This window comes from Podarcis muralis, chromosome 1 (genome assembly GCF_964188315.1).
Source record: "Podarcis muralis chromosome 1, rPodMur119.hap1.1, whole genome shotgun sequence".
NCBI lineage: Eukaryota > Metazoa > Chordata > Lepidosauria > Squamata > Lacertidae > Podarcis > Podarcis muralis.
In genome coordinates this window covers 22,209,263-22,225,059 of record NC_135655.1, presented here as the reverse complement: position 1 = coordinate 22,225,059, position 15,797 = coordinate 22,209,263, and the positions used below count along the sequence as shown (strand labels likewise).

Below are 15,797 nucleotides of genomic sequence, written 5' to 3'. Positions count from 1 at the left end.
GCACTCCCCTGGATTAGCAAGTCCATAGCTTGGGGAAACTCCTGGACCCAACTTCGTCACAGGACGCCCAGGTGGCCTCTACACCAAGGAGCACCTATTTCCAGCTTCAAGCCAACTTCAGACACACACACACACACACACACACACACACACACACACACACAGGTTTCCCTAGCTTTGGTTCTTCTGGCATTTTCAAGGGATGAGAAACAGCACTCAGGGTGAGACTGCAATCCATTATAGCAAAGTGCACAAATGCTGAACAGGAAGGATGGTGGCACTACTTCTGCTCATCATCACGAGGTAACAGGAAAATTTTTTACCATGGTTTCCACCCATAATTTAAAAAAATTGGGGGGGGGATGACCCCCAACTATCACGACACAAAATGAGAGAGAACCTTCTCAGTGGCTACACCCAGATTATGGAAAACCTTGCCACGGTGAAATGCAGCTGGCACCCTCTCCCAATGTCCTTTGCCAGCAATTTAATAGCTTCTATTTTATAAGACTTTAATAATTTTCTACCTGTTGCCCTCTGTCTTTTATAATATTCTGTGTTGTTTTTAATTTCAATATGCTGTAAACTGCCCCAAGTGATACATATACACTAGAATGGGGATAGATAGATAGATAGATATTAAAAAACATAGCAACGGCTGCCAAAATACAGGCTCCTTTAAAATGATCTAACGTTCTATCCAAAACAAAAACAAAAAAACCAGGGCAATCATAACAAAGCTAATCTCTATCTGAAAATGGTAGCCAGAGCTGCCAAATGGCTTCCACAGGTGGACAATCAGGATTAAGATCAGAAAGCAAAGGGTATTGTTTACAATAAATCTATTATAATAAATCTACCACTGGATATATTTTGTTTATTAGATCCTCTTTGGAAAACATTGTTGTGCTGAAGCAAAGAGAAGAACTAGATCAGCATGCCCTTGGAGACTTTTTATTAATTGTAAACAAAAGTCTTTGGGAACAATCCAACGAAGCTTAGCACGTTCAATAGGAGAGATTAAATGAACTGCTTAAAACTTGCAATCCATAGGTTTCCAGCAAAAGAAAGTGTTTCATTTTGGCTGAGTTATGTTTTTGTTCATCTATGCTATGCTGTGCATATACAAACGAACTAATGGTTAGGAGAAAAGGGAGAAAGTCCTGTTATGCATGTGGAACTTCAACTCATGCAATGCTAGGAGCAGCCTACTGGACTTGATATTGGGGAAATCATGGCTTGAAACAGGTTTTTCTAAGCTACTTATCCACATGTCTGGTGATCAGCCCTTCATTTGACCAAATGTTTTGCCTTAGTAATGTTAGTAGGTAAAGGTAAAAGGACCCCTGACCATTAGGTCCAGTCGTGACCGACTCTGGGGTTGCGGCGCTCATCTCGCTTTATTGGCAGAGGGAGCCGGCGTACAGCTTCCGGGTCATGTGGCCAGCATGACTAAGCCACTTCTGGCAAACCAGAACGCCGTTTACCTTCCCGCCAGAGCGGTACCTATTTATCTACTTGCACTTTAACTGCTAGGTTGGCAGGAGCAAAGACCGAGCAATGGGAGCTCACCCCGTCGCGGGGATTCGAACTGCCAACCTTCTGATCGGCAAGTCCTAGGCTCTGTGGTTTAACCCACAGCGCCACCCGCGTCCCTAGTAATGTTAGTAAGGCTCATCTAAAAACAAAACAAAACATACAAACACCGATTAACAAAGGATCCTTCACACACACACTCATCAACCCACCCCATGAGTTCCTATAAGAGCTGGCTTGTGGAACAATCTGCTTTGGCTCAATCTCTGCCTAGTATGTCACGCTGGATTTAGTTAAAACCCTGATGATCAAAGCAAGGCCTCCTTGAGGTTGTATACAAGCTCCGGCTACTATCGCCCAGTGTTTACACACTGCGACGAAAAACTTGAAAAATTGTGGTGAAGAGACAGGGAAAATAATAAGCAGACTATAAGAAGTTATGTTTCAATGACATTTGAGGAATACCAAATGCACAACTTTTAAAACCCAAGTCAAGCGTGTGTTTTTTACTTTTACTTCAAGCGAATTTTTTCTTCTGTTACCTAAATGGAGATGTTTCTTTTTAAGTGTCAGGATTTCATCATCCACCCTTGCTCTTGCCATGCTGTCCATCATTGCAGCATACCCGGTTGCTAGGTCACCATTTGGAAATGCATGCACACAAGGCCGGACATAACCTTGAGAGCTCCAATAAAGAAAGGCGCCGAAACCTCAATCCACCGGGAGTCAAGGGAAATTAACATTTACAGCCTACCTATGTTCAATATTGGTTTTAATCAAAATGAAAAGCCTTAGCATAACCCCTCATAAATAGCACTTGACTTTATAGCCCTCCTCTTTGCAGAGATCACAAATGAGAACCAATGCAGAAGATACTGAGATCAGAAGTGTTCACGGGGCTATCATCCTTATGTAACTTTTACAGTACTGTTCTTTAAATGGAGCACACCAAGGGCGCACTGCTTGCTTAATTGACTCAAATTCTAAACAGTTTTTTTAAACTTCTTATGCACCAACATTGTCCGGAAGGCTCTAGCAGCAACTTCTCATCTTCGATAAACCTGGCATGGGTGATGTTGTCTGAGGATGCTTAAATTCTTTCTTTGCGGGTACTCTGCCAATTAACACCATTCCTTCTGCACAACCCAAAGTTTTAGCAAGGAAGCAGGACAGGCTACAGTTAGAGAGGAAGTGGCGCAAAACTCAGTGTGAAGCTGAACAAACAGCCATTAAAAAGCACAGCCAAAACTATCAGATAGTGATGCTTGCAGCAAAAAAGATCTATGTTGCTGTTTCCACTGTGTCCTCAAGAAGCCACCCAGCAGAGCTCTTTTGGGTGGTGGGAAACCTGGTACTACCTGCCTTACTTTGTGGGGCACTGTAACCATCAAAGGCCTGCTGCGATAAGTTTGCTAGGCACTTTGAGGACAAAATTGTCACACTGATCTTGATGCTGCTACCAATACAGCCTCCAGGGAGATGTCTAGCACACTGTCTTATCCAAATCCATCCATGTTGGTGGCCATCATTACATCTTGCAGGGTCTGTCCTAACTCTGCCTACATTTATTTTCATTAGATTTGGGTTCTAGTAGTGTAATGGCCTTTCCCCTTGCAAGGCAACACCTACTGGGTACGTTAAGAGTTTTCTATAAAATGTTTTTATAGCAGCAAACTATTTTGCATGCATTTAAACCACAAGGCTCCATGCTTCTGTCAACAAGACTTAAAAGCTTTCCTTTATTTGCACAACCAGTCAACATTCTTCTTTTTGGTTTTCCTTATATCCTAGGATCCTATATCTATAGGATCCTATATCCTATCAGCTCCCCTCAATGATGTCTTTTCTATCCATTCTTCAGCGGATTCTTTCAAAGCCACTATAAATAACTACCTTTTGTCTGGCATTAGTGTGTTGGTCAATGAGAGGGGCAAGAATTGGGAGTCTCTGCTAACAATTGAAATAAGTACTCTTTGGCATACTGGAAGAATCGCCTTAGAATTTCCGGTATGGGATGAATGAATCCGTTGTGTTTGAATTGAAAGTTATCCTAGCTCCGTGATAACTTCTGCCTTGGGAATGAGGAAGATAAGGAGAGCAGGAGCAGGTTGCACAAGCAGTACCACTAAGTTCTAACCTATTTGGAACCATTCAATTTGCAACACATACATGCAAACTAATGAATTGTCTGAAAAATATTGATAGTTTAACTGTCCAGCATTGCCCCCTGGATCAGTCAGTCACCAAGGTGATTTCCCATTTTACAACCACAACGGCATTGACCCTTTATTATTTCTTCATCTATTTGCTACTGAGAACTTTTAGGGTGGGTCAAACATTGGAGAAAGAGGCATCTGTTTCTTAAAAAGCAAAACCAATGACAGCATTCCTGTTTTCAAGCATGAGGTCTTTTGGGTCTATCTGCGTGTTCCCCTTAGCTACTGCAGACCAGATGTTTCAGTGCTGTTTATAGCGAAGGGCAGATTGTACTTTGGAACTTCTGAGAACTTGTATGAAGAAAAGAACGGTGTGCGCCATTTTCATTTTTCACTCTCCATGCCTTGGGCTGTAGCAACATCTGAAAAATTCAAGGACCATTTTACCATCTTTTGCTTGTACAGAGACTATGGGAGAGAAGGAGCTATAAGCATTCTGTGTTTAAAAAATAAAATTCTGCTCCCAGGCAACTCATTCTGCACCAAGGAAAATGAGACTCTGCAACCCGTATACATGAGTATATTTTGCACACTTCATCCCAAAATTTTTGCTCTTTTGCTTAATTTTTATTATGCAATTTAATTTCTAACCACAGTAAATTTTGTTTTGCTACCACTCTGTTTCTTAGATTGAAGATGATAACACACACACTTTCCTAAAATGTCCACACAATCCTAAAATGCTATTTTAAGAAACTTTAAAGCAAAGCTGAGAATCCAGACTGAGGCACCACCACATTTAATACTCCTAAAGAACCACAACACACAAAGCTCCTGAGCTAGCCCTTTTAAAAAAACACACACAAACACACACAATAATATGCCACATATCCCTAGAATAACTGTTCTCAAATTCTGATAAATAAGCAAATGAGGAGTTATTGGTTGCATTTTATTTGTTGCCTTTTGCCAATTTATGGCATGCTTGCATTCTTTTTCATTTTCTTGTTAACTGCCACTACAGCATTCATGCTGAAGGTTGTGGGATATAACACAACCCTGTGGGCTTTTGTCTTTGGGAAGATGGATGAGAGGTGGCACAAGAGAGTGAAAAATGGTTGCAGCAACCTTACGCAAAGTTAAGAAGCCTATTCATTTGTTAAAGTCAAGCTTTCTGGGGCACGTATACCGTCTACAGGGGGCAACCATTTTGTGTGTGTCCAACCAACGCACAGCCACCAAGGGCAGAACAGGGTCAGGCCAGGGAGCCAGGAATGGAAGCCCGGCACAAAATGGTTGCCGCCTGGATACCCCCAATATGTTTGCCAATGGCATGAAAGGAAGAGTTAATGTCATCAACCCCCTCCTGTGAGGATTCTAACTGCCATTGAGACAGCTGTCTGAGAGAAGGACTCTGGCAGGAGCTTATCTGTTCTCCTGACCTGGATGTGGTCACCAGCTCCACTCTCAGATCCGATGGCAGGTTGTTTCTGGAGAAGGGCTGCTCTCTATTCAAGGACAACCCACCAAGAATGACCACTGACAATGGTTGTAACTTTAAAATGTGTGTCTGAGCTTGCTTTCTCCTCCTCCCTCCCAGGCTTATTTCCTTGTATGCCCTGCAGGGACTGTCTTAGAATGGAGTTTTGTAAGTCACTCTAAGAGCCTTTTCGGCTAAAGGGCAGAATATAAATGCTGTTAACATCATCATCATCATCATCATCATTAGGCACTGAAGCCAGAGTTGAACTATCCTAGAAAAAAGTGCCTTTTTCTCGTAAGCCACTGGCACGCAGGCAAAGAAAAGTAAATACCATTTCCCTGATCCCAGGGAGACAGTTCACCAACATTCTTCAAACTGTGCTTGGCTTGGAGGGCTTCCAGACGAGTCTCTATGTATACGATATGTATTTTATAAGCTCCCTTTCCTTGGATATATTCTGCTGTTCTTTGCTTATTCTACTAATGTTTCACACAAAAGTAAAGCCCTCAATATTTCACAAAAATAACCGTTGCCTGGCAACAATTAGTGCAAACTGTTTTCATCGGTATCTTGACTTTGGCTAAAGATAAACTCGCTTCTTCGGAGCTTTCTGATGCATCCAGCTGTTTTAAAAGGATGGAGATTTTAACTGTGTTGTTTAAAAAACAAAACAAAAAAACAAAAAAACAACCCCAACAACCCAGCAACAGTAAATTGGGAGCACTGTTTTTAGGAGTATGTCCATAAATATGCCTTGGGACATATTTGTGGAGGGTGATTCAGATATCAATTCAATGAAGGTGATGATGATGTGTATGCAAAGGTTTGGGGGGGAACAATCTGCAATGTAGCATTATTTTAATCTTTTTTATTTTAAATTTCTAACTAATACTTTTATAAACTGGTGTTCACCCCTACATGGATAGCACAGCGATGTGAAATGGGCATAACTAAACTAGTTATACCATTTCTAAACAGATAAAGAAACAGAAGCAGCCACTTGGACAATATAACCAATGCTTAAAAACGTCCAGGCAAACACACACAAATAGAAGTTTTAATCTGGCACTGAAAGGATTGTAGTGTCAGTGCAAATCATGCATCTACAAGGAGGGTGTTCCACAATCTGGGTGCCACCACCGCTTCTGTATATGGGTGGTACGATGCCAGTACAAGCAGATCACACCCTCAGTGTTTTGTTTTTTTAAACAGGGAGTTTTTCTAAGTAAACCTGCATACAGTATTAGCAGGCTACACAGAATAGAGGACTGCAGACATACGGAACTGTAGTTGTTGTCAGCAGCCGCCACCGCCGGCTTCTCCTAAGCATAGATCAGGAGGATATAATCCTGGAACAAATGCAAGCCTACTGCTTAACACAAATGCACCCCCTACCACTTCACTAAGACCGGGATATCGTAATCTAGAGCCAGGGTACATGAACCACAGTTAAAGAGTTGACCATTTTCAGAAGTAACTGGTGTGAAAATACCCAATTAAATCCTCCCGGTGTGCTGTACAGCAACCTTCAGCATTTCCACCCAACAGCATGCAGAACGGTTCCGCAGCAGAGAAACGACGTCTTCCAATTGTGACCAGCAATTTTGTGTCACAAGCTTAGTATCATGAGAACAAATATTTGCACAAGCCAAGCAGGCATAGTATATTCAATACTGCAGAGCGTTGGCCAAGTTTTTTATCCTGTCTCATGGGCTGCGACTGAACTGTAACCTATTTTGCATTTAAAGATAACAGAAAGCTTTCATTGGCCAATGCTGCACACAATGGCGGGGGGGGGGGGGGAGGGAGGGCTGTTCACAAAGAAGATATCCAATGAAGACTCAGGACAGACAAAAGAATGCACTTCTTCATACAGCATGTACTTAACCTCTGGAATTCGCTTCCACAAGTATTAGTCATGGCTTCCAAATTGGATGGTTTTAGAAGAAGCTGAGACCAATTTAATGGAGGAAATGACTATCAATGGCTTCTAGCCACAATGTCCAGATTTTGTGTCCACTGTTGGAGGCCTTGTGTCTTTGAATACCAGTAACAACTGGGCCAGTGACATTCTGGTACTCAGGTTCGGAACCCTATAGGCATCCAGTTGGCCACGGAGAGAACAGGATGGATGGACTTAGATGGACTTCAGGCCTGATCCGAGCAGGGCTGATCTTATGACGGAAGGACGTGCATTACAGAGTTGACACATTGGGGAGGACGCTATTAGATCAAGCTAGAATTGGAACACAGTTTAAAAGGGCAAATCTGCTAATTTAGCAGGGCAGGAATCTCAAATTAAGACTACAACTGTGGCAACAACAAAAAAGTTGTTCCAATTCATCACCAAAAGCAGGACTATTTTTATGTGCAATAGCACCTGCTTGATAAGAATCTCCCTCTTTGGACTGGCCAGTTAATTTTTCTTTATTAGCAGAGAAGGCTATTTAGACTGATCCTCTGCACTTTTGCATGCCTCTGTGATGTTTTTAGTTTGCCTGAGTTATATATGAATTTTGTAAGCTGCCCTGAGGAGAAGCCATAGCTCAGGGGTAGAACACATGCTTTACGTAAGCCTTCCCCAAACTGGTGCCCTCTGGATATTGTTGGAATAAAACTCTCATAATCCCAGCTGTTGGCCATGCGGGTGAGAGCTGGTAGGAGCTGCAGTTGGACATTATCTAGAAGGCATCAGCTTGGGAAAGGGCTGCTTTACATGCAAAAGGTCCCCTTTTTAACCCCTGCCATCTCTACTAGGACTGGAAAACACCCACCTGAAATTCTATAGAGAACCTGCCAATCTGTGTTCAGAGCATTTTGAGCTTAGATAGACAAATACTCTGACTCCTATATGTTCCGATGGGTCATATTTCTGATGGAAGCACAGCATGTTAAGTAAAAACAGATAAATCTTTAAGAATAGTATCTATTAATATATTCCCGTTACAACTTCAAGCTGAGTTGCAAGTTTCAATTTGAGTCCATCCTATTTTGATTTCTCAGCATTTTCAGCAAGCTCTTCAAAATGTACTCTTGGTATGTGCATTTACACAGAAACGCAAATCCAAACTGAAAGGTGGAAAAGCACTGGCCGCTTCTGCTCCTAGATTTGAGATTTCATAAATTCCTGTTCGAGAGGAACAGTGATCTGCAATTGATAAGGCACCAGTACTGCCTCTCTGAACGCACAAAATTGTTCTGCCATGAAATGTTGCAACAGGTTATGAGCAATTTGACAAAAGCAATTCATTTATCCTTATGCAATAATAATCTGAGGTTTTGCTCTCCATTTTGGGAAGCGAGGAAAATCAAGCTCCAGTATGACACACCTGAGCCTAACCCTGAGATGTCTTTTGAGTGAATGAGAACCAAGAAGCTGGCAAGGTGCATAGGGCCCCGTTTGCAGAGTGGGAAGGATGTTCTTCCATGAAAACACACTGTAGGTAGATTCTCATAAAACTAGCCCCTCTGAATTGAAAGCTAGAAAAGCTTTAGCCATTTCTTCTGGTGATTTTCTCCAAGTAGCATATTCAGTTCTGCAAGCAACTGTAAGGATCTCCTCCCTATGCTTTTGTAACTACAGTGGTACCTCAGGTTACAGACGCTTCAGGTTACAGACTCCGCTAACCCGGAAGTAGTACCTCGGGTTAAGAACTTTGCTTCAGGATGAGAACAGAAATCATGCTCTGGAGGCGCAGCGGGAAGCTCCATTAGTTAAAGTGGTACCTCAGGTTAAGAACAGTTTCAGGTTAAGAACGGACCTCCGGAACGAATTAAGTTCTTAACCTGAGGTACCACTGTATTACACTTATTCTGAAGTACAAAATTTTGTTCTTGAATAATAATCTTCAAACAGGATTCACTAGCGATAATGGATTTTTTTTTACTACGAGGCACTGAAAAAAATATACTCCATCCCTTTACAGCAAAACCTTTGCTTTGCACTAATGTCGCTGGAACGCAGAAGAAGAAAAAGAACCAACACCAGTCATTGTACAACATCTCCAGCCGATCAATATTAGTCATGGATCTGGATTCTTCATTCAGTGAGACACTGCTGCCCTATTTTTGAGTTCCAAGAATTAGATGGATGACTGGAGCCAAGGATTACAATTTTTAATTAAAGCAAACTTCACCGGGTGACTCCTACTGAGTCAGGGCAACGGGTTATAAAGCAATGTAGACCTTCTGACATTAGCCAAGTCCAGATGCTTGAAGACATTTATAACAGCGAATTGTTGAGTATTTCATTTTTCGTTCTTTCTACTGGCACATTTTGTGCATTCATTCATAATAGGGTTTTTTTCCCTTCCCTTAAGTCTTTGGGTGATCTCCAACATCAATCATACTCAGAGTAGACTCATGGAAGTCAATGGACCTCAACAACTTAAATCCACTGATTTCGATGCCTTTGCTCAGAGTATGACTAACAATGAATATCACCCTTTGGGTGTATATAAGGCACTGCCAACAACAGATGGCTTCTCCTGCGACGTTCTGCTTAATATCTCCTCTTCTCCCCATCACACGTAGTAATAAGACACACAACCCATTGTGTGTTTCATCACCACATTACAAGGGAAAGGCAGGACAGGGGGAATAACCATAGTACCTGGATTACAGGGGGGCAGAGGGAGGCTGCCCCCTTAGACCCTCTTTTTAAAAGGCTACTGGAGGGCATGATTTGACTACAAATAGGTGGAGCCAGAAGGAGATACTGAGAATTGCACTAGGCGCTTCCTACGTTTGTTCTCATAATTTGAGTGCCAAAAGCAATGCAGTGTGCTCTGGAAACAATGTGTTGTTTTTTTGCAATGCCTGCTTCCACCCCATAATTGCAATACTATGGCATAATGAAACCTATCCGCAATCCAGCATTAGAAGTACAAGTCCGTCACCGCGAAGAAAGGAAAACTTGAAAGGCAGTGATACCAAACATAGATAAAGAGATTTAGAAAGAAAACCCCTTTAAAGAATTGGGGGACGGGAAAACAATTGTACTCACCTGTATAACTTCTATCCCTCTTTTCCTGAAAAAGAAAAGGTAGAAAAATACAGTTATTTATTAAGAAGTTAAATTCAGCTATTGCCTTAGTTTCTTTTTTAAGAAACAGCATATTCCAGGCTGGGGGAAACCGAACTGTCTACGACCTGACATTACATACAGATGCATGAGAATAATGTCATTCTAAACTTTCTAGACATGAACGGCAGATTTTTAGGAGCATGGCCAACCCAATGAATGGAACTTTTGCAGACCTGAATGTTTCTACTCCAAATTCAGAAGAAAGAGGACATCCTATGGCTAGTTTAAAAGCCCTAAACGGCCTTGGCCCAGTACAGTGGTACCTCGGGTTACATACGCTTCAGGTTACATACGCTTCAGGTTACAGACTCCACTAACCCAAAAATAGTACCTCGGGTTAAGAACTTTACTTCAGGATGAGAACAGAAATTGTGCTCCAGCAGCGCGGCGGCAGCGGGAGGCCCCATTAGCTAAAGTGGTGCTTCAGGTTAAGAACAGTTTCAGGTTAAGTACGGACCTCCGGAACGAATTAAGTACTTAACCCGAGGTACCACTGTATACCTGAAGGAGCGTCTCCACCGCCATCATTTAGCCCGGACACTGAGATCCAACGCCAAGGGCCTTCTGGCGGTTCCCTCACTGCGAGAAGCCAAGTTACAGGGAACCAGGCAGAGGGCCTTCTCGGTAGTGGCACTCGCCCTGTGGAATGCCCTCCCATCAGATGTCAAAGAGATAAACAACTATCTGACGTTAGGGAAATTTTTAATGACTGATGCTTTAATGTATTAGCTAGATGGGCCGGGTATAAATAATAAATTATTTATCATCATCATCATCATCATCATCATTGAAAGGTCTGCTGCAATCTCCAAGAAAATTCATATCCCCCCCCCCATCAGACTGTCCTTTAGTAAAGCTGCAAATATTTATTATTATTATTTTAGTTTACATTCAGATGGTTTTATGGCTGTCATTTTAAAGAACCATTTTATTCTAGATTATTTTATTGTTGTTAATTGTTTTTGCCGCTATTTTAAATATTGGAATCTTAACATTGGCTTCTTAGAATGACAACTAATCCTTAAAATACAGACTGGAAATCTATGAAATAATAACTGCAAATCTCAATACTAAAAGACAGTTAGAGGTATTCTACTAGGTTTTATCAAACACTGGAATTAATTAGCAGAGTTAGGTCTATTCATTTCAAGGGTTCCACTCTGACTAAAACATAGCTGAATATCACCCAGTATTTGCTATCAAATCAATCAATCAGTATAAACATACAACAGTGGTATACATTATTCTTATTTCTATATTATCTGAAGCATGTCAGGCTATTAGATGTTTATAATAAGCAAGCTGGCAACAAGATGAAGGTAGAAATCACCAACCATGAAGTCATTTTTGAAGAGTGACATATGTCCCTAACCACCCCCGTTACATATTTTTATTATGCTTTCAAACGGAGCAAATAGCAACAAACTGATGGCTGATATACTTAAGGTGTTTCTGAAACTTCTTTACAGTGCCAATTAACAAAATGTGTTCACTGATTTACTAGTGCATATTCTAGTGCAAAATAAAAAAATCAAAGTTCAAATGAAAAAGGCAGGTGCATTCTTGGCTGCTTACGTCCACTAATTTCTTACACCAAACAGTAAGAAAATGTGATCATTGTGATGGACAATTATTTTGATTTGGTTTCTAAATTATTCACAGCTACTTAATAATTCTGATGTAGCCTTCTTCTAATTGAAATGCACAAATTTCACTTTTGAAAACCAAAGGAGGCCAAAAAAACCTTTAAAAAAAACCTAATCGGCTTTCTTTGTTAAAAGAAAAATCTGCTGTTGAATTAATTTTAGCAAAGATGGGGACTCCAGCTGTTCTTGGGCCCCAACTCTCACCAGTTCCAGTCTGCATGGGCAACAGTCAGGGGAAATGGAAGTTGGAATCCAATATCCGGAAGGCTACAGTTTCCCTACCCCTGATTTACAGCTCTAGGGCAGTCATATCTCTGCCTTGTCTTTCAGTCATGATCTCCTTCCCTCCAAGTGTTAGAAATTAGCCAGGCGCCAGGTACGTTTTGCTTCTGGCATGGGTCTAACTGCGACTACGTGGAGATTTCTGGATGCCAGGCTGGTGACTGACATCTCCATCAGGCTGGCCCCTCCAGCTTTCTTAAGCTAGTAAATAGAAGAGCTTATTTATTGCATCTAAATCCGAGATTTTCCTCCAATGAGTACATGGTTCACCCCCCCCAGCTAATTCCTACAACAACCCTGTGAGGTGGGTTAAGAGGCCCAAGATCACCCAGTGAGCTTCATGACTGAGTGGGGACTTGAACCCTGATCTCCCAGGTCCTAGCCCAACACTGAATAAATATGGGGAAAGCAAAATGTCACTTAGAGGAGGATCTGAACTATTTTGCTTGAAGCTTGAATTTGTTTTATTCTGGATTGCTTTATTTGATGTTTTGATGTGTTGCAAACCGCTCTGAGGTTTTTTCTTTAAAATATAAAGCGCTATAGAAATGAAATTCATCATCATCTCCACTGGGCGGGGAATGGCACCTAGACATACCGTTGTGGCGGCCCTAATCTAGGTTTAAGGAGCCATTAACTTATATATCTGAGTTTCTAACCCTGCCTCCTTCCCCCCTCGTGACTCAAGAGGGAGCATGAAAGCTTTGACTCCACATTCTCAGAAAGCAGAACCATGCATAATGTTAACATGCCATGCCATCACACTGGATGCAGAAGCGACTGGGGAAGAGCAAATGTCAACAGGAGAATCATATTTTCCTCAAAAAAAAAAGTGTAACATGACACACAGAACAAACATGGTTCTGTACGCTGCATGTTATGGCTACAAAATGACTTAAGCAGAAAACGACAGTAGTTGCGGTTGTCGTATGACTACCAGATATGCTGTCATGGGGGTTGGAAAGGAATTCAAGATATTCCAAGCCTAAAGGCAGATTCTCATTTTACTAGTTTGTTCTTGTATATGCCTATCCTGAATACTAAACACATACACACCTCATCAAGCGTGAAGGGCACACGTGTGTAAGCAGGATACTGCCTCTTTAAAAAAAATTGGAAATTCACTTTTATTTATATTATGAGCTGTTCAGAGACCGAGATACAAACCAAACAGGGGGTGTAAGTGGCTGAAGGAAGGTCAGGGGGTATCTTAAAAGTGCAATGAAACAGAAATGAGGCAAAGATTAAAGGGGGGGACAGGGGAGAGAAAAACAACGCCCCTAGAAAAATATTGGGAGGGAATGTAGATAAATTAAACAAATAAAGCAAGAGAGAACTTGGAAGAAACCTGGGAATGGATTTGGGAGAGCTGCCCCAATAGGTGCAAGAAAAGCATGGGTTGCCATGGGGACAAATGCTGCCCCCCCCAATGAACCATAACCCACAGATTCCCACCTTTCCTTTAAAAAAAAAAAAAAAAACGTACGTTTCTAGCATTTGTAGAACCTGAAGTATAAGTCAAAATGTGCAGACATTTATTTTATTTTTATTTTTTGTGAGTAACTAGCTTGCTCCCCCCCCCCCACGCTATTTTACTTCACATCCCTCCCCCACCACACACACCCTTGGAAAAAATGCCTCTGGAGACCCATGAAGAAAAAGGCACATGAGAAGAAAACCGGGGTGGTGTGAGAAGTAGGGAAATGGCTCTCTTTCGAGGAGGATGCTCTATAATTTGTGAGGCAGTGAGGACAAAAAGTTGAGGGAGGAAAGAAAGAAAGAAAGAAAGAAAGAAAGAAAGAAAGAAAGAGAACTAGGAATGGACCTTGCTTTCTTATGAGGGGACTGTGTCATAGGTGTGTCAAAATATATATAGAGAGAAATGGAATTACAGTGGTACCTCAGGTTACATACGCTTCAGGTTACATACACTTCAGGTTACAGACTCTGCTAACCCAGAAATAGTGCTTCAGGTTAAGATCTTTGCTACAGGATGAGAACAGAAATCGTGCTCCGGCGGCACGGCGGCACCAAGAAGCCCCATTAGCTAAAGTGGTGATTCAGGTTAAGAACAGACCTCCAGAACAAATTACGGTATGTTCTTAACCCGAGGTACCACTGTATGGGGAGGGGAAATTTCCTATCACTGTGTCAGGAGCCATAACTCGGTGATAGAAAACATCCCTTGCATGCGGCATCAGTTTTCATCCCTGGCTAAAGAATTAGGCGTGGGGGAAAGGAACTTTTCCCCAAGCTTCCGAAAGCTGCTGCCAGCCAGTGTCAATAAATACTGGTCCAGATGGGCCAGTTGTCTTGTGCAGTGCAATGCCGCCTCCCTTGGTGTTTTCCTAGATTTCTTTTTATCAGCAAGCATTACACAGTTAAATCAATAAAGCTTCTTTAGAACACATTAGATACATTCAAAAACACCTAGTGCTTTTAAGAGACACGTGCATATAAAAAGCAGCACAAGAAGAGGCCCCAGGCGTCCTCCTAGGCTTCTCCCTCAGAAGATATTGATAGATGGTTTGACCCTGACTCAGTCAGAATTTCCTAAGCCACAATAGAGCACCAGGCCTCTCACGTACAGAGGCTTTATAATCCTTTTCCTCTTGAACTTATGTTACTTGCAGTCTTCCTGTTTTGGATTAGATTAGAGGGCTTTGACAGTATAGAGTCAGCAGCACAAGGGCTGCCCCGTTGAAACCCTTACGTAAGCTACAAGACCTTGTTTTTTTTTATTAAAAAAAACCTACGAAAACCTTGGCATTCAATTTTAAAAGGCTTCTGACATGCATAGGCTGGTGGGGTGGGGTCAACAATAATCAAGGCGACAGGTTCGTAAAGTAGAGCTGTAATGCTCATAGCGGGAAGAGCTGAGTCACGATTCTTGACACTGGGGATTAACGTTGTAAGACTCCTGGGCCACTGCCCCAGCTGGCTAGGAATCAGCTGTTGAGAAAGCACTTATCACCCTTCCTTACATACCAGAGATTGTTCCCTGAAAATGAAACGCCACAATAACTTGTTATAGGTGAATCACAGAGATGGAGAAAGAAATAATCTCCGAATGACTCTCCATGTTTTTCGGCGCTGGAACTCTTGGGACACAGAACTGGAGCAATAAACTGTCCATGCGTAACCTCATTTTTGTCACGATAGTCATCGCCAGACAGGACGATAACAGCGTTGCTGCAGATATACCAGCTAACCATAGCCACACACGCACGCACAGCCAATGTGCTCTTGAAGGGATTGAATATACAACTGCAATGGCATCGGTGGGCATACCCAATATTCTTACATGCTGAAGGATCGACAAGGGCACAGTGTACTTCCGAAAACAAAACAAAAAGCACATTATTGAAATACAACAAACAGTTGGAACAAGAGGCCTGGGTGACATCTAAGTGGTGTGTTATCTTCTACTCCTGCCTGCCAGTCCCTTGCATGCTCCAAAAATCTTCTCCAGGTGGTTGGGGGAACTTCTGGAGAAGAGGGGAGGAAAGAAAAGTCCCAGTGCATGAGTGGAAGTCTGCCTGAACATCAATGGATATTGCTAAAAATATATTTGGCCAATACTTCACTGGATATTTTACTAGTTTCAC

At 41.9% G+C, this 15,797-nt stretch overlaps 1 protein-coding gene across 1 annotated transcript in view; it reads right to left on the bottom strand.

The window, feature by feature from the left end:
- The window catches only part of ITPK1 (inositol-tetrakisphosphate 1-kinase), a 124,536-nt gene that overhangs the window by 77,904 nt on the left and 30,835 nt on the right, over positions 1 to 15,797 (bottom strand). The window contains exon 2 of the mRNA XM_028717223.2: positions 10,181 to 10,205. Coding sequence (XP_028573056.1) covers positions 10,181 to 10,205 — 25 coding nt within the window. The remainder of the gene's footprint in view (positions 1 to 10,180; positions 10,206 to 15,797) is intronic.